Source organism: Hyla sarda, unplaced genomic scaffold, assembly GCF_029499605.1.
Source record: "Hyla sarda isolate aHylSar1 unplaced genomic scaffold, aHylSar1.hap1 scaffold_560, whole genome shotgun sequence".
Lineage (NCBI taxonomy): Eukaryota > Metazoa > Chordata > Amphibia > Anura > Hylidae > Hyla > Hyla sarda.
This window is the reverse complement of record NW_026610572.1, coordinates 183327-210442: the sequence shown is the minus strand read 5'-3', so window position 1 is coordinate 210442 and position 27116 is coordinate 183327. Positions and strand designations below refer to the sequence as shown.

Below are 27116 nucleotides of genomic sequence, written 5' to 3'. Positions count from 1 at the left end.
GTAAATAATAACGGTGCCGGCAGCGCTAAATCTCACAGTGCGCAGAAAAATCCCATAGAAAATGCAAATGTGCAGGTAACAATAATATAAGATGCAAGTGCGAATGCAATAGAAGCCACAACGCGCCACAATGCCTGGAATTATTTACAGGTAAGCGATAAAATACAGTAAAAAGTGACACCAACCACAGGCAATAGTGTAGCCTACTCCGGTGTCCCCTCCCCCCCACACTCCAACGTGTTTCGCTCGGCTTCCTCATCCCTTGTGCACCTTTTTTCTTTTACACTTTTCCCTTCCACATCATTTTCTATTAATGAGGTTTCATACCGCACTTTGGGAACATCCTGCTTCGTCTGCAATGACGTTTCGGGTCTTTCCCTCCTTATAGTGTCAGGAAGACTCAGTCAAGGTAATAGGTTCATTACATAGATGGATGTATGGGCGATCCCCACAGAGAGAATCCCCGCACTAAAGCATCCAGCAGCTTTATCAAAGCAGGTAAGTAGTTACATCATGAGTGATAGGTGGTGATGCCGTCAGCTCATTGGTCAAGAACGTTATTGTCTGCAGAACATTCAGGCTTCTGCACCTTCAAGGCCAATGGCAGGTTAGGATTTGTGTGTTACAAGAAGCAAGCGCCATATTATAACTGCGCAGTGAGAAATAGAAACGGAAAACAAATAAATGTAGGTACATCCCATAACACGGCGGTTCTCTGTAGGTACATCCCATAACACGGCGGTTCTCTGTAGGTACATCCCATAACACGGCGGTTTTCTGTAGGTACATCCCATAACACGGCGGTTCTCTGTAGGTACATCCCATAACACGGCGGTTTTCTGTAGGTACATCCCATAACACGGCGGTTCTCTGTAGGTACATCCCATAACATGGCGGTTCTCTGTAGGTACATCCCATAACATGGCAGTTCTCTGTAGATACATCACATAACATGGCGGTTTTCTGTAGGTACATCCCATAACACGGCGGTTTTCTGTAGATACATCCCATAACACGGCGGTTCTCTGTAGGTACATCCCATAACACGGCGGTTTTCTGTAGATACATCCCATAACACGGCGGTTCTCTGTAGGTACATCCCATAACACGGCGGTTTTCTGTAGGTACATCCCATAACACGGCGGTTTTCTGTAGGTACATCCCATAACATGGCGGTTTTCTGTAGGTACATCCCATAACACGGCGGTTTTCTGTAGGTACATCCCATAACACGGCGGTTTTCTGTAGGTACATCCCATAACATGGCGGTTTTCTGTAGGTACATCCCATAACATGGCGGTTCTCTGTAGGTACATCCCATAACATGGCGGTTCTCTGTAGATACATCACATAACATGGCGGTTTTCTGTAGGTACATCCCATAACATGGCGGTTTTCTGTAGGTACATCCCATAACATGGCGGTTTTCTGTAGGTACATCCCATAACATGGCGGTTTTCTGTAGGTACATCCCATAACATGGCGGTTTTCTGTAGGTACATCCCATAACATGGCGGTTTTCTGTAGGTACATCCCATAACATGGCGGTTTTCTGTAGATACATCCCATAACACGGCGGTTTTCTGTAGATACATCCCATAACATGGCGGTTTTCTGTAGGTACATCCCATAACATGGCGGTTTTCTGTAGGTACATCCCATAACATGGCGGTTTTCTGTAGGTACATCCCATAACACGGCGGTTCTCTGTAGATACATCCCATAACACGGCGGTTCTCTGTAGGTACATCCCATAACACGGCGGTTCTCTGTAGGTACATCCCATAACACGGCGGTTCTCTGTAGGTACATCCCATAACATGGCGGTTTTCTGTAGGTACATCCCATAACACGGCGGTTTTCTGTAGGTACATCCCATAACATGGCGGTTTTCTGTAGGTACATCCCATAACACGGCGGTTTTCTGTAGGTACATCCCATAACACAGCGGTTTTCTGTAGGTACATCCCATAACACGGCGGTTTTCTGTAGGTACATCCCATAACACAGCGGTTTTCTGTAGGTACATCCCATAACATGGCGGTTTTCTGTAGGTACATCCCATAACATGGCGGTTTTCTGTAGGTACATCCCATAACATGGCGGTTTTCTGTAGGTACATCCCATAACACGGCGGTTTTCTGTCCGGTCAGCAGTCTTTCCTAGGATTGGGATTGCTGGACTGGGACCTTTGCAGGGGTTATGGCTTTTCACACTATTGTGGATTTGGGCTTTTCATGAGCTGTAATGTCATCATCACAATTACCACAAATCGCGGCTTGTACTATCTCCATTTACATGTAATGAGTCTCATCTATTAGTTTCACCTTTTAGGTTACATTACAGAAATAAATGAACATTTGCACAATATTCTAATTTTTCGAGTATCACCTGTACAATCACAGGTTAATATCCATCGCACACTGCACCAAACTCCACACGGAAATCCGCAGAAAAACAAAATCCATGGAAGGAAGAGTCTGCAGCGAGCGCACTCAGCCGCCTTATGTTCTCTACATGAGTGGACGATAAGTGAGTGTGAGTGGCCGATGGATCTGTGAGGTCCCGGGAGCAATGATGGCCAGTCCTTAAGAAATGTCAGATAGTGGGAGTTCAACCCCACGGCGGCCATGCTGATTAGCTGACTGACGAGGCTACGGCCTATGTGTCAGCTCTGTGGGAATGCCAACGGTCAGGCCCCAAAAGGACAGGTCACCACTGGTCAGGCCCCAAAGGACAGGTCACCACTGGTCAGGCCCCAAAGGACAGGTCACCACTGGTCAGGCCCCAAAGGACAGGTCACCACTGGTCAGGCCCCAAAGGACAGGTCACCACTGGTCAGGCCCCAAAGGACAGGTCACCACTGGTCAGGCCCCAAAGGACAGGTCACCACTGGTCAGGCCCCAAAGGACAGGTCACCACTGGTCAGGCCCCAAAGGACAGGTCACCACTGGTCAGGCCCCAAAGGACAGGTCACCACTGGTCAGGCCCCAAAGGACAGGTCACCACTGGTCAGGCCCCAAAGGACAGGTCACCACTGGTCAGGCCCAAAAGGACAGGTCACCACTGGTCAGGCCCCAAAGGACAGGTCACCACTGGTCAGGCCCCAAAGGACAGGTCACCACTGGTCAGGCCCCAAAGGACAGGTCACCACTGGTCAGGCCCCAAAGGACAGGTCACCACTGGTCAGGCCCCAAAGGACAGGTCACCACTGGTCAGACCCCAAAGGACAGGTCACCACTGGTCAGGCCCCAAAGGACAGGTCACCACTGGTCAGGCCCCAAAGGACAGGTCACCACTGGTCAGGCCCCAAAGGACAGGTCACCACTGGTCAGGCCCCAAAGGACAGGTCACCACTGGTCAGGCCCCAAAGGACAGGTCACCACTGGTCAGGCCCCAAAGGACAGGTCACCACTGGTCAGACCCCAAAGGACAGGTCACCACTGGTCAGACCCCAAAGGACAGGTCACCACTGGTCAGGCCCCAAAGGACAGGTCACCACTGGTCAGGCCCCAAAGGACAGGTCACCACTGGTCAGGCCCCAAAGGACAGGTCACCACTGGTCAGACCCCAAAGGACAGGTCACCACTGGTCAGACCCCAAAGGACAGGTCACCACTGGTCAGACCCCAAAGGACAGGTCACCACTGGTCAGACCCCAAAGGACAGGTCACCACTGGTCAGACCCCAAAGGACAGGTCACCACTGGTCAGGCCCCAAAGGACAGGTCACCACTGGTCAGGCCCCAAAGGACAGGTCACCACTGGTCAGGCCCCAAAGGACAGGTCACCACTGGTCAGGCCCCAAAGGACAGGTCACCACTGGTCAGGCCCCAAAGGACAGGTCACCACTGGTCAGGCCCCAAAGGACAGGTCACCACTGGTCAGGCCCCAAAGGACAGGTCACCACTGGTCAGGCCCCAAAGGACAGGTCACCACTGGTCAGGCCCCAAAGGACAGGTCACCACTGGTCAGGCCCCAAAGGACAGGTCACCACTGGTCAGGCCCCAAAGGACAGGTCACCACTGGTCAGGCCCCAAAGGACAGGTCACCACTGGTCAGACCCCAAAGGACAGGTCACCACTGGTCAGACCCCAAAGGACAGGTCACCACTGGTCAGGCCCCAAAGGACAGGTCACCACTGGTCAGGCCCAAAGGACAGGTCAACACTGGTCAGACCCCAAAGGACAGGTCACCACTGGTCAGGCCCCCAAAGGACAGGTCACCACTGGTCAGGCCCCAAAGGACAGGTCACCACTGGTCAGACCCCAAAGGACAGGTCACCACTGGTCAGACCCCAAAGGACAGGTCACCACTGGTCAGACCCCAAAGGACAGGTCACCACTGGTCAGGCCCCAAAGGACAGGTCACAAATGGTCCCAGAAATAAATCAGTTTATTAGATAAAAGACATAATACAAAGCTCTGACCTGCGATCGCCCATCCAGTAACAGATCAGGTCAATGTCATGGCAGGACTTTGCCAGCAGAGAAAACGTGCTCTCTTCTTCGTTTCTCCAGTTGCCTCGCACAAATGAGTGAGCAAAATGCCAGAATCCAACCTTTACACAAAAATGACACGAGAAAAGAGAAAAACAGGAAATAAGAGAAACCGGAAATAAGAAAAACAGGAAATAAGAAAAACAGGAAATAAGAGAAACTGGAAATAAGAGAAACCAAAAATAAGAGAAACCGGAAATAAGAGAAACCGGAAATAAGAAAAACAGGAAATAAGAGAAACTGGAAATAAGAGAAACCAAAAATAAGAGAAACCGGAAATAAGAGAAACCGGAAATAAGAGAAACCGGAAATAAGAGAAACCGGAAATAAGAGAAACCGGAAATAAAAAAAGAAATAAGAGAAACCGGAAATAAGAGAAACGGGAAATAAGAGAAACGGGAAATAAGAGAAACGGGAAATAAGAGAAACCGGAAATAAGAGAAACCGGAAATAAGAAAAACAGGAAATAAGAAAAACTGGAAATAAGAGAAACCGGAAATAAGAGAAACCGGAAATAAGAGAAACCGGAAATAAGAGAAACCGGAAATAAGAGAAACAGGAAATAAGAGAAACCGGAAATAAGAGAAACCGGAAATAAGAGAAACCGGAAATAAGAGAAACCGGAAATAAGAGAAACCGGAAATAAGAGAAACCGGAAATAAGAAAAACAGGAAATAAGAAAATACGGAAATAAGAGAAACCGGAAATAAGAGAAACCGGAAATAAAAAAAAAGAAATAAGAGAAACCGGAAATAAAAAAGAAATAAGAGAAACCGGAAATAAGAGAAACCGGAAATAAGAAAAACAGGAAATAAGAGAAACCGGAAATAAGAGAAACCGGAAATAAGAAAGAAATAAAACAGGAAAGAAGAGAAACAATGTGTGTACATATATATATATATACATATTCCCCCAAATCTATATATCATCTGCTCCTCCTGCTCTATAACTCACAAACCAATTTACTGCCCCCGATACAGGAAAAAAAACAATAATCAATGCCCCTTAGAAAGCTGAGTGTCACTGACCCCTAGAAAAACTTTTGGCAAGTTACAGGGACATGTGAGAAGGTTTGATCAGTGACCAATCAGAAGACCGAGCTGGAGAAGTGAGGGCATTGCTGTTCATTCATTGTACACACACCGCTCCTCCGCACCGCGCACATTGTACACACACAGCTCCTCCGCACCGCGCACATTGTACACACACAGCTCCTCCGCACCGCGCACATTGTACACACACCACAGCTCCGCACCACACACATTGTACACACACAGCTCCGCACCACACACATTGTACACACACAGCTCCGCACCGCACACATTGTACACACACCGCTCCTCCGCACCGCGCACATTGTACACACACCGCTCCTCCGCACCGCGCACATTGTACACACACCGCTCCTCCGCACCGCACACATTGTACACACACCGCTCCTCCGCACCGCACACATTGTACACACACCGCTCCTCCGCACCGCGCACATTGTACACACACCGCTCCTCCGCACCGCGCACATTGTACACACACCACTCCTCCGCACCGCGCACATTGTACACACACCGCTCCTCCGCACCGCACACATTGTACACACACCGCTCCTCCGCACCGCACACATTGTACACACACCGCTCCTCCGCACCGCGCACATTGTACACACACCGCTCCTCCGCACCGCACACATTGTACACACACCGCTCCTCCGCACCGCACACATTGTACACACACCGCTCCTCCGCACCGCGCACATTGTACACACACCGCTCCTCCGCACCGCGCACATTGTACACACACCGCTCCTCCGCACCGCGCACATTGTACACACACCGCTCCTCCGCACCGCGCACATTGTACACACACCGCTCCTCCGCACCGCGCACATTGTACACACACCGCTCCTCCGCACCGCGCACATTGTACACACACCGCTCCTCCGCACCACGCACATTGTACACACACCGCTCCTCCGCACCACGCACATTGTACACACACCGCTCCTCCGCACCACGCACATTGTACACACACAGCTCCGCACCACACACATTGTACACACACAGCTCCGCACCACACACATTGTACACACACAGCTCCTCCGCACCGCACACATTGTACACACACAGCTCCTCCGCACCGCACACATTGTACACACACCGCTCCTCCGCACCGCACACATTGTACACACACCGCTCCTCCGCACCGCACACATTGTACACACACCGCTCCTCCGCACCGCACACATTGTACACACACCGCTCCTCCGCACCGCACACATTGTACACACACCGCTCCTCCGCACCACACACATTGTACACACACCGCTCCTCCGCACCACGCACATTGTACACACACAGCTCCGCACCGCGCACATTGTACACACACCGCTCCTCCGCACCGCGCACATTGTACACACACCGCTCCTCCGCACCGCGCACATTGTACACACACCGCTCCTCCGCACCGCGCACATTGTACACACACCGCTCCTCCGCACCGCGCACATTGTACACACACCGCTCCTCCGCACCGCGCACATTGTACACACACCGCTCCTCCGCACCGCGCACATTGTACACACACCGCTCCTCCGCACCACGCACATTGTACACACACCGCTCCTCCGCACCACGCACATTGTACACACACCGCTCCTCCGCACCACGCACATTGTACACACACCGCTCCTCCGCACCACGCACATTGTACACACACAGCTCCGCACCACACACATTGTACACACACAGCTCCGCACCACACACATTGTACACACACAGCTCCTCCGCACCACACACATTGTACACACACAGCTCCTCCGCACCACACACATTGTACACACACAGCTCCTCCGCACCACGCACATTGTACACACACAGCTCCTCCGCACCACGCACATTGTACACACACAGCTCCTCCGCACCACGCACATTGTACACACACCGCTCCGCACCACACACATTGTACACACACCGCTCCTCCGCACCACACACATTGTACACACACCGCTCCTCCGCACCACACACATTGTACACACACCGCTCCTCCGCACCACACACATTGTACACACACAGCTCCTCCGCACCACACACATTGTACACACACAGCTCCTCCGCACCACACACATTGTACACACACAGCTCCTCCGCACCACGCACATTGTACACACACAGCTCCTCCGCACCACGCACATTGTACACACACCGCTCCTCCGCACCACGCACATTGTACACACACCGCTCCTCCGCACCACACACATTGTACACACACAGCTCCGCACCGCACACATTGTACACACACCGCTCCTCCGCACCGCGCACATTGTACACACACCGCTCTTCCGCACCGCGCACATTGTACACACACAGCTCCGCACCGCGCACATTGTACACACACAGCTCCGCACCGCACACATTGTACACACACAGCTCCGCACCACACACATTGTACACACCGCTCCTCCGCACCGCGCACATTGTACACACACCGCTCCTCCGCACCACACACATTGTACACACACCGCTCCTCCGCACCGCGCACATTGTACACACACACCGCTCCTCCGCACCGCGCACATTGTACACACACCGCTCCTCCGCACCACGCACATTGTACACACACAGCTCCGCACCACACACATTGTACACACACAGCTCCGCACCACACACATTGTACACACACAGCTCCGCACCACACACATTGTACACACACAGCTCCGCACCACACACATTGTACACACACAGCTCCGCACCACACACATTGTACACACACAGCTCCGCACCACACACATTGTACACACACCGCTCCTCTGCACCGCGCACATTGTACACACACCGCTTCTCCGCACCGCGCACATTGTACACACACCGCTCCTCCGCACCGCGCACATTGTACACACACAGCTCCGCACCACACACATTGTACACACACCGCTCCTCCGCACCGCGCACATTGTACACACACCGCTCCTCCGCACCGCGCACATTGTACACACACCGCTCCTCCGCACCGCGCACATTGTACACACACCGCTCCTCCGCACCGCACACATTGTACACACACCGCTCCTCCGCACCGCGCACATTGTACACACACACCGCTCCTCCGCACCGCGCACATTGTACACACACACCGCTCCTCCGCACCGCGCACATTGTACACACACCGCTCCTCCGCACCGCGCACATTGTACACACACCGCTCCTCCGCACCGCGCACATTGTACACACACACCGCTCCTCCGCACCGCGCACATTGTACACACACAGCTCCGCACCACACACATTGTACACACCGCTCCTCCGCACCGCGCACATTGTACACACACCGCTCCTCCGCACCGCGCACATTGTACACACACCGCTCCTCCGCACCGCGCACATTGTACACACACCGCTCCTCCGCACCGCGCACATTGTACACACACCGCTCCTCCGCACCACGCACATTGTACACACACCGCTCCTCCGCACCACGCACATTGTACACACACCGCTCCTCCGCACCGCGCACATTGTACACACACCGCTCCTCCGCACCACGCACATTGTACACACACCGCTCCTCCGCACCACGCACATTGTACACACACCGCTCCTCCGCACCACGCACATTGTACACACACAGCTCCGCACCACACACATTGTACACACACAGCTCCGCACCACGCACATTGTACACACACCGCTCCTCCGCACCGCACACATTGTACACACACCGCTCCTCCGCACCGCGCACATTGTACACACACACCGCTCCTCCGCACCGCGCACATTGTACACACACCGCTCCTCCGCACCACACACATTGTACACACACATTGTACACACACCGCTCCTCCGCACCACACACATTGTACACACACATTGTACACACAGCTCTGCACAGCTCCGCACCACGCACATTGTACACATACAGCTCTGCACCGCGCACATTGTACACACACAGCTCTGCACCGCGCACATTGTACACACACCGCTCCTCCGCACCGCGCACATTGTACACACACCGCTCCTCCGCACCGCGCACATTGTACACACACCGCTCCTCCGCACCGCGCACATTGTACACACACCGCTCCTCCGCACCGCGCACATTGTACACACACCGCTCCTCCGCACCGCGCACATTGTACACACACCGCTCTTCCGCACCGCGCACATTGTACACACACCGCTCCTCCGCACCGCGCACATTGTACACACACCGCTCCTCCGCACCGCGCACATTGTACACACACCGCTCCTCCGCACCGCGCACATTGTACACACACCGCTCCTCCGCACCGCGCACATTGTACACACACCGCTCCTCCGCACCGCGCACATTGTACACACACCGCTCCTCCGCACCGCGCACATTGTACACACACCGCTCCTCCGCACCGCGCACATTGTACACACACCGCTCCTCCGCACCGCGCACATTGTACACACACCGCTCCTCCGCACCGCGCACATTGTACACATACCGCTCCTCCGCACCGCGCACATTGTACACACACAGCTCTGCACCGCGCACATTGTACACCCAGCTCTGCTGCACCATCACACACCCAGCTCCGCTGCACCATCACACACACTGCTCCGCTGCACCATCACACACACTGCTCCGCTGCACCATCACACACCCAGCTCCGCTGCACCATCACACACCCAGCTCCGCTGCACCATCACACACCCAGCTCCGCTGCACCATCACACACCCAGCTCCGCTGCACCATCACACACCCAGCTCCGCTGCACCATCACACACCCAGCTCCGCTGCACCATCACACACCCAGCTCCGCTGCACCATCACACACCCAGCTCCGCTGCACCATCACACACCCAGCTCCGCTGCACCATCACACACCCAGCTCCGCTGCACCATCACACACCCAGCTCCGCTGCACCATCACACACCCAGCTCCGCTGCACCATCACACACCCAGCTCCGCTGCACCATCACACACCCAGCTCCGCTGCACCATCACACACCCAGCTCCGCTGCACCATCACACACCCAGCTCCGCTGCACCATCACACACCCAGCTCCGCTGCACCATCACACACCCAGCTCCGCTGCACCATCACACACCCAGCTCCGCTGCACCATCACACACCCAGCTCCGCTGCACCATCACACACCCAGCTCCGCTGCACCATCACACACCCAGCTCCGCTGCACCATCACACACCCAGCTCCGCTGCACCATCACACACCCAGCTCCGCTGCACCATCACACACCCAGCTCCGCTGCACCATCACACACCCAGCTCCGCTGCACCATCACACACACACAGCTCCGCTGCACCATCACACACACACAGCTCCGCTGCACCATCACACACACACAGCTCCGCTGCACCATCACACACACACAGCTCCGCTGCACCATCACACACACACAGCTCCGCTGCACCATCACACACCCAGCTCCGCTGCACCATCACACACCCAGCTCCGCTGCACCATCACACACACAGCTCCGCTGCACCATCACACACCCAGCTCCGCTGCACCATCACACACCCAGCTCCGCTGCACCATCACACACCCAGCTCCGCTGCACCATCACACACCCAGCTCCGCTGCACCATCACACACCCAGCTCCGCTGCACCATCACACACCCAGCTCCGCTGCACCATCACACACACACAGCTCTGCTGCACCATCACACACACACACAGCTCTGCTGCACCATCACACACACACAGCTCTGCTGCACCATCACACACCCAGCTCTGCTGCACCATCACACACCCAGCTCTGCTGCACCATCACACACCCAGCTCTGCTGCACCATCACACACCCAGCTCTGCTGCACCATCACACACCCAGCTCTGCTGCACCATCACACACCCAGCTCTGCTGCACCATCACACACCCAGCTCTGCTGCACCATCACACACCCAGCTCTGCTGCACCATCACACACCCAGCTCTGCTGCACCATCACACACCCAGCTCTGCTGCACCATCACACACACAGCTCTGCTGCACCATCACACACCCAGCTCTGCTGCACCATCACACACCCAGCTCTGCTGCACCATCACACACACAGCTCTGCTGCACCATCACACACCCAGCTCTGCTGCACCATCACACACCCAGCTCTGCTGCACCATCATACACACAGCTCTTCTGCACCATCACACACACAGCTCTGCTGCACCATCATACACACAGCTCTGCTGCACCATCATACACAGCTCTGCTGCACCATCACACACCCAGCTCTGCTGCACCATCACACACACAGCTCTGCTGCACCATCACACACACAGCTCTGCTGCACCATCACACACCCAGCTCTGCTGCACCATCATACACCCAGCTCCGCTGCACCATCACACACCCTGCTCCGCTGCACCATCACACACACTGCTCCGCTGCACCATCACACACCCAGCTCTGCTGCACCATCACACACCCAGCTCTGCTGCACCATCACACACACAGCTCTGCTGCACCATCACACACCCAGCTCTGCTGCACCATCACACACCCAGCTCTGCTGCACCATCACACACCCAGCTCTGCTGCACCATCACACACCCAGCTCTGCTGCACCATCATACACCCAGCTCTGCTGCACCATCACACACCCAGCTCTGCTGCACCATCACACACCCAGCTCTGCTGCACCATCACACACCCAGCTCTGCTGCACCATCACACACACAGCTCTGCTGCACCATCACACACACAGCTCTGCTGCACCATCACACACCCAGCTCTGCTGCACCATCACACACCCAGCTCTGCTGCACCATCACACACACAGCTCTGCTGCACCATCACACACCCAGCTCTGCTGCACCATCACACACCCAGCTCTGCTGCACCATCACACACCCAGCTCTGCTGCACCATCATACACCCAGCTCTGCTGCACCATCACACACCCTGCTCCGCTGCACCATCACACACCCAGCTCTGCTGCACCATCACACACCCAGCTCTGCTGCACCATCACACACCCAGCTCTGCTGCACCATCACACACACAGCTCTGCTGCACCATCACACACACAGCTCTGCTGCACCATCACACACACAGCTCTGCTGCACCATCACACACACAGCTCTGCTGCACCATCACACACACAGCTCTGCTGCACCATCACACACACAGCTCTGCTGCACCATCATACACCCAGCTCTGCTGCACCATCACACACACAGCTCTGCTGCACCATCATACACACAGCTCCGCTGCACCATCACACACCCAGCTCCGCTGCACCATCACACACCCAGCTCTGCTGCACCATCATACACACAGCTCTGCTGCACCATCACACACACAGCTCTGCTGCACCATCACACACCCAGCTCTGCTGCACCATCACACACACACTTTGTCCTTTAGTACCTCGTATATGACAGTTGCTGTGTGACTCCTCCTATTACTGCCCTGTGCACCTCTATTCTCAGTCATGGGGCCCGATCAGCACCCCCATCATTAGGGAAGGGGTCAGGGGCTCTAACTGCGACCCATAAGAGGCAGGAAAGGGTTTTCTTATTGTCTAAGACATTACGCGCCGCCTACATTTACACGTTCACTGCCCCCACTATCCACCCTCCTCCCCACCAGGGGGCAGTATTACCCAGTTCTAGAACACGGTCCCCACAGACCGGACGCCACTTTCTTCCTGACTGATTCCCACATTAACCTATTGATACCCACAATGCTCTGAAGGGTAACACAAATCATATAAAGGAGGGTCATTTAACCCCTGTATGGAAGGATTCACACACCCTAACCCCATACTGCACGGAGCGGGGGATGAACACATTCTGGGGGGGGTCGCTGAATCCATCATGGCCGCACATAAATAATCAGATGACAAACTCACCGGCTCCATGTGCTGGATGTGAACGACGTCTCCGATGACACCAGAATCCAACAAATCCTAAGAACAGGGAGGAGAAGGGTTAATTAGGTCTATGGAGACGTCGGCGGCATTAGCGCCAATCCTTATACCGAGGACGTGTTACCTCGGAGACTGCGCATAGGACCATGTATAATTCACTCCTGACCGCGTCTACAGACGATGGCGCCATGGTAACAGACTACAAGCACCGCCCATGTAGTCTGACTCCTGCATCGCTCTCTCGTCTCTTACATACAGTAGGGTCAGACTGCACAGGGTTTGTAGTCTGTTGCCATGGAGACCCAGGACCGGCTAATATGAATCGGTTCCCTGCAGGATCGGGCAGGTGGATTTCAATGTGTCCGATCCTTATGCCGCCCCCCCCCCCCAATGGAGTCTGCCAATGGCTTTCTGTCCTCTCCAGAATACATGCATGCTTGGCTGAGCTGAGCGTGCAGTAAGGGGTCTTCCCACCTTCTCTCTAGAGTATATGTGATGTCCAGTACAATCAGCCTATCACAGCCCCGGCAGCATCAAAACAACGGAGCAGCACAGAGTCCGCCGATAAACGTGACGTGTCTTCACCTGGAGGATTCACACACATACAGGAACTAAAAACACCTCCTAGATCAGCGTTTCCCAACCAGGGTGCATCCAGCTGTTGCAAAACCGCAACTTCCAGCATGCCCGGACAGCTGAAGACTGGGAGTTGTAGTTTTGCAACAGCTGGAGGCACCCTGGTTGGGAAACACTGTCCTATATGAAAGCAGACGGGGTCACCACTGGCATCTCCAGCTAATACTCTGTATACTCACTGGGGATCTGTTCACATGTGCACGCTCTGATCACATGACCATGCTCTGAACACGGACGCACGCTCTGATCACATGACCATGCTCTGAACACGGACGCACGCTCTGATCACATGACCACGCTCTGATCACATGACCACGCTCTGAACACGGGCGCACGCTCTGATCACATGACCACGCTCTGATCACATGACCACGCTCTGATCACATGACCACGCTCTGAACACGGGCGCACGCTCTGAACATGGACGAATGCTCTGAACACGGGCGAACGCTCTGAACAGGGGCGAACACGCTCTGAACACGGGCGAACGCTCTGAACAGGGGCGAACACGCTCTGAACACGGGCGAACACGCTCTGAACATGGACGAATGCTCTGAACACGGGCGACCGCACTAAGCACGGGCGAACACACTGAACACGGGCGCACATGCTCTGAACACGGGCACACACGCTCTGAACCCATGTGCACGCTCTGAACCCATGTGCACGCTCTGATCCCATGTGCACGCTCTGATCCCATGTGCGGTTATCAGTGTTCCTATGTATACCGCCGGTCACACCTTATAAACTGCCTAAACAAAGCCAAACCCTGACATCCATACAGACAAGACACATGGCGCCAGCCTCATTATTCCTCCCACGGATTCCAGTGACTTATATAGAACAGAGCAGATATTATTAGATATTATTACGTAATATTTACCATTTACATTATGTACAGATCCCTAAACTGGTGACATATTACAATCGCCAGGGAACAGAACAGGGAGGAAACATGGCCGCTGTAATCTGCGCACCCGAAGCTTTATATAATATTCTACCTCCAATAATACAAAGTGTGAACACAGGGGGCGCCGCAGACAGATCTCCGGGGATTCCTGATGCATTGGGGTTTCTGCTCATACATGGGTGCACTGACACGCCTGCCGGAGACACCTTAAAGGGGTACTGCACTGCCCCAGCGTCCGGAACATTTTGTTCTGAACGCTGGGTGCGGACTACTGGGGTCGTCATGCACACGCCCCCTTGTGACGCCACGCCCCCTCTCATAGACTTGCATTGAGGGGGCGTGATGTGACATCACTAGGGGGCGTGTACATGACATCACGACCCCAGTAGACGCTGGGGCAGTGGAGTACCCCTTTAAGGTGGATTGGTAATAGTGATATTGTCCGGTGCAGTTGTGTCTGATAGGAAAGCCTCAGTCTGAAGAGATGGCGGCCATTACTGTAAGCCACACAGAAAGAAAGCCCTGGAGGCCACAAAACAACAGCGCGGCACAGAGCCGGACAAGACGAACCGGAAACGAACCTTCTGGAGAGGATTCACACACAGACAGGTATCAGTCAAGGTTTTTATTGGCTCAGAAACCCCCTATATGGATCCAGAGGAGACTGCGGGTGGGGGGGGGGGGTCCGCCTCTGGCCTCTACGGCATATACTGCACTGTTGGCTTTGGCCGCACGCTGGACACTTTGCTGGATAGTACGTTATATGTCCATACGTTACGACTCAAGGACTGGCTGGAGGACCGCGCAGGCCTCACACAGCGGACAGGAAGAATACCATTTTTTTTTCACATCTGTCGTGAAGAATTTGCAACAAAATTCTCAAAAAAATTGATTTCCCTGCAGATTCTTGGTCAATTTTCTAATAGAATCCACAGAAAATCCAACGTGTGTGAACTTGTCCTGGTGACATGGCGGCTGAGTGTGCGCCCTGAGGGTCCGGTCGTGTACGGGCCTCGCTATGTGTAACGTGTCAGCGCTCACTATTTCCTGTTATTTTTATTAACTCCTGGGGGGCCGCACCGAGATTTTACCCGGAAAAAAAGCCCAAACACTTGGATAAATGTGACCGCGATCTACGCGCCGGGATAACGGAAATACCTTGATTTTCCTGGAAACTGGATGGTATCGCATCACATGTCCCACCGCGAGCATGACATCATTTTCTTTACAGGCATTAACTATTTCATGACAGTCCTCAGGGGTGACCTAACAGACAAAAAAATAGGTTATTACTAAACGCAATCAAAACTATTAGTGAATAATAATATAAAGACTGAGGGTCCCCAACCAAGGGCTCAGGAGCAGCGTGTGGATCTAGGGCCCCCCCACCGTGTGGATCTAGGGCCCCCCCCCACCGTGTGGATCTAGGGCCCCCCCCCACCGTGTGGATCTAGGGACCCCCCACACCACCGTGTGGATCTAGGGCCCCCCACCCCCACCGTGTGGATCTAGGGACCCCCCACACCACCGTGTGGATCTAGGGACCCCCCCCCCCACCACCGTGTGGATCTAGGGACCCCCCCGTGTGGATCTAGGGACCCCCCCGTGTAGATCTGGGACCCCCACCGTGTGGATCTAGGGACCCCCACCCCCTTCGTGTGGATCTAGGGACCCCCACCCCCATCGTGTGGATCTAGGGCCCCCCACACCACCGTGTGGATCTAGGGCCCCCCACACCACCGTGTGGATCTAGGGCCCCCCCACCGTGTGGATCTAGGGACCCCCACCCCCCCACCGTGTGGATCTAGTGCCCCCCACCGTGTGGATCTAGTGCCCCCCACCGTGTGGATCTAGGGCCCCCCACCGTGTGGATCTAGGGCCCCCCCCCCACGTGTGGATCTAGGGGCCCCCCCCCCCACGTGTGGATCTAGGGCCCCCCCCCCACCGTGTGGATCTATGGCCCCCCCCCCACCGTGTGGATCTAGGGACCCCCACCCCACCGTGTGGATCTAGGGACCCCCACCCCACCGTGTGGATCTAGGGACCCCCACCCCACCGTGTGGATCTAGGGACCCCCACCCCACCGTGTGGATCTAGGGACCCCCACCCCACCATGTGGATCTAGGGACCCCCACGCCCCCCCCACCTTGTGGATCTAGGGCCCCCCCCCACCGTGTGGATCTAGGGCCCCCACCGTGTGGATCTAGGGCCCCCCCCCCCACAGTGTGGATCTAGGGCCCCCCCCCCCCCCACAGTGTGGATCTAGGGCCCCCCCACTGTGTGGATCTATGGCCCCCCCCCACAGTGTGGATCTAGGGCCCCCCCACTGTGTGAATCTATGGCCCCCCACCGTGTGGATCTAGAGACCCCCACCCCCACCCCACCATGTGGATCTAGGGCCCTTCACTATTTGTTGTCTCCATGATCATGTGACCACTCACCGCCATCGGCTTCTCCAGGAGAATGTGATATCCTTTCTGCGCGAACGCTATCGCTGGGTCCTAAAGAGATCAGACATTTATTCCTTTCAAAAAGATACAAGAAAATATTAAATCTGAGGACACAAAACCGGACAGCGACCTGGAGGGAGAAACACTGTGATGATTATGGGTCCGGCCCCTTAAAGGGAATATTTATATACTGTATGTTATATGATCTGCACTACCCCTCCCTGTAATCTGCATTACCCCTCCTAGTAATCTGCATTACCCCTCCCTGTAATCTGCACTACCCCTCCCTGTAATCTGCATTACCCCTCCTAGTAATCTGCATTACCCCTCCCTGTAATCTGCATTACCCCTCCCAGTAATCTGCATTACCCCTCCCTGTAATCTGCACTACCCCTCCCAGTAATCTGCATTACCCCTCCCAGTAATCTGCATTACCCCTCCCAGTAATCTGCATTACCCCTCCCTGTAATCTGCATTACCCCTCCCTGTAATCTGCATTACCCCTCCCAGTAATCTGCATTACCCCTCCCAGTAATCTGCATTACCCCTCCTAGTAATCTGCACTACCCCTCCCTGTAATCTGCATTACCCCTCCTAGTAATCTGCATTACCCCTCCCTGTAATCTGCATTACCCCTCCCAGTAATCTGCATTACCCCTCCTAGTAATCTGCACTACCCCTCCTAGTAATCTGCATTACCCCTCCTAGTAATCTGCATTACCCCTCCTAGTAATCTGCATTACCCCTCCTAGTAATCTGCACTACCCCTCCCTGTAATCTGCATTACCCCTCCCAGTAATCTGCATTACCCCTCCCTGTAATCTGCATTACCCCTCCCAGTAATCTGCATTACCCCTCCCAGTAATCTGCATTACCCCTCCCAGTAATCTGCATTACCCCTCCCAGTAATCTGCATTACCCCTCCCAGTAATCTGCATTACCCCTCCCTGTAATCTGCATTACCCCTCCCTGTAATCTGCATTACCCCTCCCTGTAATCTGCATTACCCCTCCCTGTAATCTGCACTACCCCTCCCTGTACTCTGCACTACCCCTCCCTGTACTCTGCACTACCCCTCCCTGTACTCTGCACTACCCCTCCCAGTAATCTGCATTACCCCTCCCTGTACTCTGCACTACCCCTCCCTGTACTCTGCACTACCCCTCCCTGTACTCTGCACTACCCCTCCCTGTACTCTGCACTACCCCTCCCTGTACTCTGCACTACCCCTCCCTGTACTCTGCACTACCCCTCCCTGTACTCTGCACTACCCCTCCCTGTACTCTGCACTACCCCTCCCTGTACTCTGCACTACCCCTCCCTGTACTCTGCACTACCCCTCCCTGTACTCTGCACTACCCCTCCCTGTACTCTGCACTACCCCTCCCTGTACTCTGCACTACCCCTCCCTGTACTCTGCACTACCCCTCCCTGTACTCTGCACTACCCCTCCCTGTACTCTGCACTACCCCTCCCTGTACTCTGCACTACCCCTCCCTGTACTCTGCACTACCCCTCCCTGTACTCTGCACTACCCCTCCCTGTACTCTGCATTACCCCTCCCTGTAATCTGCATTACCCCTCCCTGTAATCTGCATTACCCCTCCCAGTAATCTGCATTACCCCTCCCTGTAATCTGCATTACCCCTCCAGTAATCTGCATTACCCCTCCCTGTAATCTGCATTACCCCTCCCTGTAATCTGCATTACCCCTCCCAGTAATCTGCATTACCCCTCCCTGTAATCTGCATTACCCATTATATTACATTGTTTTCTTTGTCTTTGGGATTCAAATGTTTTGGAATTCATAAAATTTTAAGGAATTTTACTCAAACCCCAATATCTGAAAATGCCTCCAAATCTCGACACATCAGATGTGAGAGATGAAGGACCATGATGGCCGCTGTGGGGTCTGCAGGGTGGGGGTTGGCGAATACATTGGTGCCATCTGGTTGGTATTAAGGTCACATGGGAGATGGTGGCTGTGAAGGAGAACGTGGCCCCCAGCAGATGCTCCTGAAGAGCGGGGCCCCATTACGTCTCCTGCACCTGCCGTCCTCCCTAATATCCGGCATTTACCTTATGGAGCCTGTCCGGGGTGGCGATTATCACCGCATCGGCAAATTTGTCGAGTTTTGCGGCTTCTCTCCAGTCTGCAGGAAAAACATTTATTATTTTGTCTCTTTGTAAAATATCTTGTAGTAAAATGTATCAAACTAAACAATAAATAACAATGTAATGATAACGTAAATATCAGTAAAAACAGGACGAGGGTTACATCCTGCGACCTACAGGAAACCTGTAATCTGGGGGGAGCTCGGGGGGGCTGTAGTCTGGGGGGAGCTCGGGGGGGCTGTAGTCTGGGGGGAGCTCGGGGGGCTGTAGTCTGGGGGGAGCTCGGGGGGGCTGTAGTCTGGGGGGAGCTCGGGGGGGCTGTAGTCTGGGGGGAGCTCGGGGGGCTGTAGTCTGGGGGGAGCTCGGGGGGGGCTGTAGTCTGGGGGGAGCTCGGGGGGGCTGTAGTCTGGGGGGAGCTCGGGGGGGCTGTAGTCTGGGGGGAGCTCGGGGGGTTGTAGTCTGGGGGGAGCTCGGGGGGGGCTGTAGTCTGGGGGGAGCTCGGGGGGCTGTAGTCTGGGGGGAGCTCGGGGGGCTGTAGTCTGGGGGGAGCTCGGGGGGCTGTAGTCTGGGGGGAGCTCGGGGGGCTGTAGTCTGGGGGGAGCTCGGGGGGCTGTAGTCTGGGGGGAGCTCGGGGGGGCTGTAGTCTGGGGGAGCTCGGGGGGGCTGTAGTCTGGGGGGAGCTCGGGGGGCTGTAGTCTGGGGGGAGCTCGGGGGGGCTGTAGTCTGGGGGGAGCTCGGGGGGGCTGTAGTCTGGGGGGAGCTCGGGGGGGCTGTAGTCTGGGGGGAGCTCGGGGGGCTGTAGTCTGGGGGGAGCTCGGGGGGTTGTAGTCTGGGGGGAGCTCGGGGGGGGCTGTAGTCTGGGGGGAGCTCGGGGGGCTGTAGTCTGGGGGGAGCTCGGGGGGCTGTAGTCTGGGGGGAGCTCGGGGGGCTGTAGTCTGGGGGGAGCTCGGGGGCTGTAGTCTGGGGGGAGCTCGGGGGGCTGTAGTCTGGGGGGAGCTCGGGGGGCTGTAGTCTGGGGGGAGCTCGGGGGGCTGTAGTCTGGGGGGAGCTCGGGGGGGCTGTAGTCTGGGGGGAGCTCGGGGGGGCTGTAGTCTGGGGGGAGCTCGGGGGGGCTGTAGTCTGGGGGGAGCTCGGGGGGAGGGCTGTAGTCTGGGGGGAGCTCGGGGGGAGGGCTGTAGTCTGGGGGGAGCTCGGGGGGAGGGCTGTAGTCTGGGGGGAGCTCGGGGGGGGGGCTGTAGTTTTGGGGGAGCTCGGGGGGGGGCTGTAGTCTGGGGGGAGCTCGGGGGTGGGGGGCTGTAGTCTGGGGGGGGCTCGGGGGGGGGGCTGTAGTCTGGGGGGAGCTCGGGGGGGGGGCTGTAGTCTGGGGGGTGCTCGGGGGGCTGTAGTCTGGGGGGAGCTCGGGGGGGCTGTAGTCTGGGGGGAGCTCGGGGGGGGGCTGTAGTCTGGGGGGAGCTCGGAGGGGGGGCTGTAGTCTGGGGGGAGCTCGGAGGGGGGGCTGTAGTCTGGGGGGAGCTCGGAGGGGGGGCTGTAGTCTGGGGGGAGCTCGGAGGGGGGGCTGTAGTCTGGGGGGAGCTCGGAGGGGGGGCTGTAGTCTGGGGGGAGCTCGGAGGGGGGGCTGTAGTCTGGGGGGAGCTCGGAGGGGGGGGCTGTAGTCTGGGGGGAGCTCGGAGGGGGGGCTGTAGTCTGGGGGGAGCTCGGAGGGGGGGCTGTAGTCTGGGGGGAGCTCGGAGGGGGGGCTGTAGTCTGGGGGGAGCTCGGAGGGGGGGCTGTAGTCTGGGGGGAGCTCGGAGGGGGGGCTGTAGTCTGGGGGGAGCTCGGAGGGGGGGCTGTAGTCTGGGGGGAGCTCGGAGGGGGGGCTGTAGTCTGGGGGGAGCTCGGAGGGGGGGCTGTAGTCTGGGGGGAGCTCGGAGGGGGGGCTGTAGTCTGGGGGGAGCTCGGGGGGCTGTAGTCTGGGGGGAGCTCGGAGGGGGGGCTGTAGTCTGGGGGGAGCTCGGGGGGCTGTAGTCTGGGGGGAGCTCGGGGGGCTGTAGTCTGGGGGGAGCTCAGGGGGCTGTAGTCTGGGGGGAGTTCGGGGGGCTGTAGTCTGGGGGGCAGCTCGGGGGGGAGCTCGGGGGGCTGTAGTCTGGGGGGAGCTCGGGGGGCTGTAGTCTGGGGGGAGCTTGGGGGGCTGTAGTCTGTTCAGGGGCTAAAGGCTGTGAATATTGTTAATAGACATTTTAATTCAAATAAAACAAGTGCAGGTATACTTACCATCAAAAAACTTATCTTCATCTATAGTAAACATCATCTTTAGGGTGTCTTTGGTACAAGATCGAGGATCTACAGCTCCAACAACCTGAGCAAATATAATGTAAATATAATGATATACATATGTATGTATATATGTATGTGTGTGTATATGTATGTACATGTATGAATGTATGTGTGTATGTATGTATGTGTGCATGAATGTATGTATGTGTATGTTTATGTATGCATGTGTGTCTGTATATGTATGAATGTAGGTATGTATGTGTGTATGTATGTATATGTGTGTATGTACGTGTGTATGTACGTGTGTATGAAGGTGTGTATGTATGTGTGTATATATATGTGTGTATGAATGTATGTATATGAATGTGTGTATATGTGTATATGTATGTATATATGTATATGTATATATGAATGTATGTATGTGTGAGTGTATTTATGTGTATGTATGTATACGTGTCTATGTATGTGTGTATATGTAGTTGTATATGTATGTGTGTGTATATGTATGTGTGTATATGTGTATGTATGTGTGAATATGTATGTGTGTGTATGTACGAATGTGTTTATATAAGTATGTGTATATGTTTGTGTGAGTGTATTTATGTGTATGTATGTGTGTCTTTATATGTATGTGTGTATGTATATGTATATGTATGTATGTGTGTAAATGTATGTGTGTATGTGTACGTATGTGTGTATGTATATGTATGCGTATATGTATGTATATATATGTATGTATGTGTGTATGTATATGTGTGTATGAATGTATGTATGTGAATGTATGTATGTGTATATGTATGTATGTGTGTATATATGTGTGAGTGTATGTATGTATATGTATGTGTGTGTTTGTATGTGTATATGTGTGTATGTATGTATGTATGTGTGTATATGTATGTGGATGTATGTATGTGGGTATATGTATGTGTATATGTATGTATATGTATATGTGTTTGTATGTACGTGTATATGTATGTATGTACATGTATGTGTATATGTATGTATGTGTATATGTATATATGTGTGTATGTATGTGTATATGTGTGTATTTATGTGGGTGTATGTATATGTATGTGGGTATATGTATGTGTATGTGTATGTATGTGTATATGTATGTATGTGTGTGTGTGTGTGTGTGTGTGTGTGTATGTATGTGGGTATGTGTATGTATGTGTATATATGTGGGTATGTGTGTATGTATGTGTATATGTATGTATGTATATATATTTGTATATGTATGTGTATGTATGTGTGTATGTATATATGTGTGCGTATGTATGTGTATATGCATGTATGTATGTGGGTATATGTATGTGGGTATATGTATGTATGTGTGTATGTAGGTGTGTATATGTATGTATGTGGGTATATGTATGTATGTGTATGTATGTATGTGGGTATATGTATGTGTGTATGTGTGAATGTATGTGTGTATGTATGTGTATATGTATGTATGTGGGTATATATATGTGTGTATGTATGTGTATATGTATGTATGTGGGTATATATATGTGTGTATGTGTGTATATATGTATATATATATGTATGTGTGTATGTATGTGTATATGCATGTATGTATGTGGGTATATGTATGTATGTGTGTGTATGTATGTATGTGGGTATATGTATGTATGTGTGTGTATGTAGGTGTGTATATGTATGTATGTGGGTATATGTATGTATGTGTATGTATGTATGTGGGTATATGTATGTGTGTATGTATGTGTATAGGTATGTATGTGGGTATATATATGTGTGTATGTATGTGTATGTGTGTATGTATGTGTATATGTATATATGTGTGTATGTATGTATGTGTGTATGTGTATATGTATGTGTATATGTATGTATGTGGGTATATATGTATGTGTATGTATGTATGTATGTATATGTATCTGTATGTGTGTATGTATATATGTGTATGTATGTGGGTATATGTATGTATGTGTGTATATGTATGTGTGTATGTATGTGTGTGTGTATGTGTATGTGTGTGTATATGTATGTATGTGGGTATATGTGTGGGTATATGTGTGTGTGTATGTGTGTATGTGTGTATGTATGTAGTGTGTATGTATGTGTGTATGTATGTGTGTATGTATGTGTGTGTATATGTATGTATGTGGGTATATGTGTGGGTATATGTGTGTGTGTATGTGTATGTATGTGTGTATGTATGTGCATAACGTCTAAATGGCTGAAGATATTTTGATTAAACTTATTATATCAGAGTTTAGAGACGACTCAGAGAGCAACGTGATCAGAAGAATACTGGAATTCACAATCAAGCCTATGGGACTTCTGGTCTATCACCTGATCCTGTTACTCTCAGGCTGCAGAGATTGCCCAGGAGTTTTAAACATCCTGTCGCTGGACCAGTGTCATGGTAAAGTACAATTTAGCTGTCTGGCAGGTGCAGAGAATAGTTAGTGCGGGGGCAGGGAGAGGGGACAGGGTAGGAGGGGGAGAGAAGATTTATTGAGAGAAGAGTAAGGAGGGAGAGAAGACCAGTGAGGGAGCAGGGAGAGGGCATGGCAGCACTGGAGTGAAGGAGGACGGGCAGCCTATCACTGCTGGATCTTCAGGAGACTGGGAAAGCTGGTGACATGCAGTATGCATGACACCCAGCTTTCCCAGTCCCAGTCTCCTGAGGAGTTCAAATATGTTTGGATTAGCCAAACAGATAAGCTCTTCAGAAGACCGGGAAAGCTGGCGAAGTACTGTGAGCCCTGCACTGTGCACTACATGCCACCCGGCAGGATGAGGCAGGGAGCGGGATGAGGCGGGGAGGGGGATGAGGCGGGGAAGCGGGATGAGCCGGGGAAGCGGGATGAGTCGGGGGAGGGGGATGAGCCGGGGGAGGGGGATGAGCCGGGGGAGGGGGATGAGCCGGGGGAGGGGGATGAGCCGGGGGAGGGGGATGAGCCGGGGGAGGGGGATGAGCCGGGGGAGGGGGATGAGCCGGGGGAGGGGGATGAGCCGGGGGAGGGGGATGAGCCGGGGGAGGGGGATGAGCCGGGGGAGGGGGATGAGCCGGGGGAGGGGGATGAGCCGGGGGAGGGGGATGAGCCGGGGGAGGGGGATGAGCCGGGGGAGTGGGATGAGCCGGGGGAGTGGGATGAGCCGGGGGAGTGGGATGAGCCGGGGGAGTGGGATGAGCCGGGGGAAGTGGGATAAGCCGGGGAGTGGGATGAGCCGGGGGAGTGGGATGAGCCGGGGGAGTGGGATGAGCCGGGGGAGTGGGATGAGCCGGGGGAGTGGGATGAGCCGGGGGAAGTGGGATGAGCCGGGGGAGTGGGATGAGCCGGGGAGTGGGATGAGCCGGGGAGTGGGATGAGCCGGGGAGTGGGATGAGCCGGGGAGTGGGATGAGCCGGGGAGTGGGATGAGTCGGGGAAGGGGATGAGCTAGGAAGCAGGATGAGACAGGGAGGGGGATGAGCCGGGGAGTGGGATGAGTCGGGGAAGGGGATGAGCTAGGAAGCAGGATGAGACAGGGAAGGGGATGAGACAGGGAAGGGGATGAGACAGGAAGCAGGATGAGACAGGGAGTGGGATGAGCTGGAGAGCAGGATAGGTGTGTGAGGTTTTTCTTTCGTTTTAGCAATAGAGTATTGGATAAGAATAATACCTACCCCGCCCCCATACTAAGAGACTTTGATGCTAACATCTGATTGGATAGAAGGTTTTAGTCTAATCACATGGGGTCAGAGATGTTTGGTTGAAAGGGAATCTGTCAGCTGTATTTGCTGCCATGACTCCTCAACTGATGTATAGGACTATTTGTCAGTCGAGGAGCGGCACTGGCAAACAGGACTTCTATGGGCTGGTGGAATGGTCCTGTAAATCCCATAAACCATGCGCTTCTGTACGAGCTCAGGCGAGGGCGATCTTGTGCTGAGGAGGAGATGACATATAGATGAGACAGCCCAAAACCCTCCAAAATTAGGAGCAGGCGTCTCTCTAGGCTCCTCGCTGCTTTTTCCACAACAGTTTTGGTCTATGATGTTATTTTTTACCATTTAAAAATAAAGCCGTGGTGACAGACGTGCAGCGACGCCCCCGAAGGGATCAGCTACAGCCAGATAATAGAAGTGGATGTATCTCCTCCTAAATCACTGCGGCCCTGTATCTGAACAGGAAGGAGTGGCTCCAATAACCTCATAAATCTTTTCTGTTTTGGGGTTTCTGCCCAGAAAACAGTGAAGGGTATTACACTTTATTCCCATTGAAGTCACCGAGCTGTACGGCCTCCTCCTGCTGAAGGCACAAACAAAGGCCGATCCATTACAGCTCAGGATGGGGACACGTACACAGCAACGCACAGGAGAAACGGCAAGAGGCAGGGGCGAGACACAGGGCAAGACGAAGGACAAGATGCAGGAACAGACGAAGGACAAGATGCAGGAAGAGACCCAGGACAAGACGCAGGGCGAGACAAAGGATGAGACTAAGGACGAGCAGAAGGACGAGACATAGGGTATGACACAGGGCGAGACGAAGGACGAGACGAGGGACAAGACACAGGGCGAGGTGAAGGACAAGATGCAGGGTGAGACACAGGACAAGACCTAGGACAAGATCCAGGATAAGGACCAGGACAAGACCCAGGACGAAACGAAGGACTAGATGCAGGACGAGACGCAGGATGAGATGCAGGTCAAAACCCAGGACAAGACACAAGACAAGATGCAGGGTGAAATGCAGGAAGAGACTCAGGACGAGACCAAAGACGAGACCCAGGACGAGACCCAGGACGAGACCCAGGACAAGATGCAGGGTGAAACGCAGGACGAGACCCAGGAAGAAACGCAGGACGAGACCCAGGAAGAAACGCAGGACGAGACCCAGGAAGAAACGCAGGACGAGACCCAGGACGAGACCCAGGACGAGACCCAGGAGTAGACCCAGGAGTAGACCCAGGAGTAGACCCAGGAGTAGACCCAGTAGTAGACCCAGGAGTAGACCCAGGAGTAGACCCAGGAGGAGACCCAGGAAGAAACGCAGGACGAGACCCAGGACGAGACCCAGGACGAGACCCAGGACGAGACCCAGGACGAGACCCAGGACGAGACCCAGGACGAGACCCAGGACGAGACCCAGGACGAGACCCAGGACGAGACCCAGGACGAGACCCAGGACGAGACCCAGGACGAGACCCAGGACGAGACCCAGGACGAGACCCAGGACGAGACCCAGGACGAGACGCAGGACGAGATGCAGGACGAGACGCAGGATGAGATGCAGGGTGAAATGCAGGAATAGTGACGAGCGGCAGGGGCCATATTCAAATTTGCGATATTTCGTGAATATATGGACAAATATTCGTCCTATGTTCGTGAAATTCACATATTAGCTATGTTCATTCTCATTTTTTTTTTGCATGCGAATTATATAT

General features: G+C 54.0%; 1 protein-coding gene across 1 annotated transcript in view; it reads right to left on the bottom strand.

The window, feature by feature from the left end:
- LOC130339929 (glucose-6-phosphate 3-dehydrogenase-like) overlaps window positions 1-27116 on the bottom strand; it is a 75007-nt gene that overhangs the window by 12474 nt on the left and 35417 nt on the right. Inside the window, exons 4-9 of the mRNA XM_056554115.1 lie at window positions 21718-21802; window positions 19432-19505; window positions 17344-17403; window positions 16061-16168; window positions 13339-13395; window positions 4428-4558 (exon numbers count right to left, since the gene is read on the bottom strand). Of these exons, the coding sequence (XP_056410090.1) occupies window positions 4428-4558; window positions 13339-13395; window positions 16061-16168; window positions 17344-17403; window positions 19432-19505; window positions 21718-21802 (515 nt within the window). The remainder of the gene's footprint in view (window positions 1-4427; window positions 4559-13338; window positions 13396-16060; window positions 16169-17343; window positions 17404-19431; window positions 19506-21717; window positions 21803-27116) is intronic.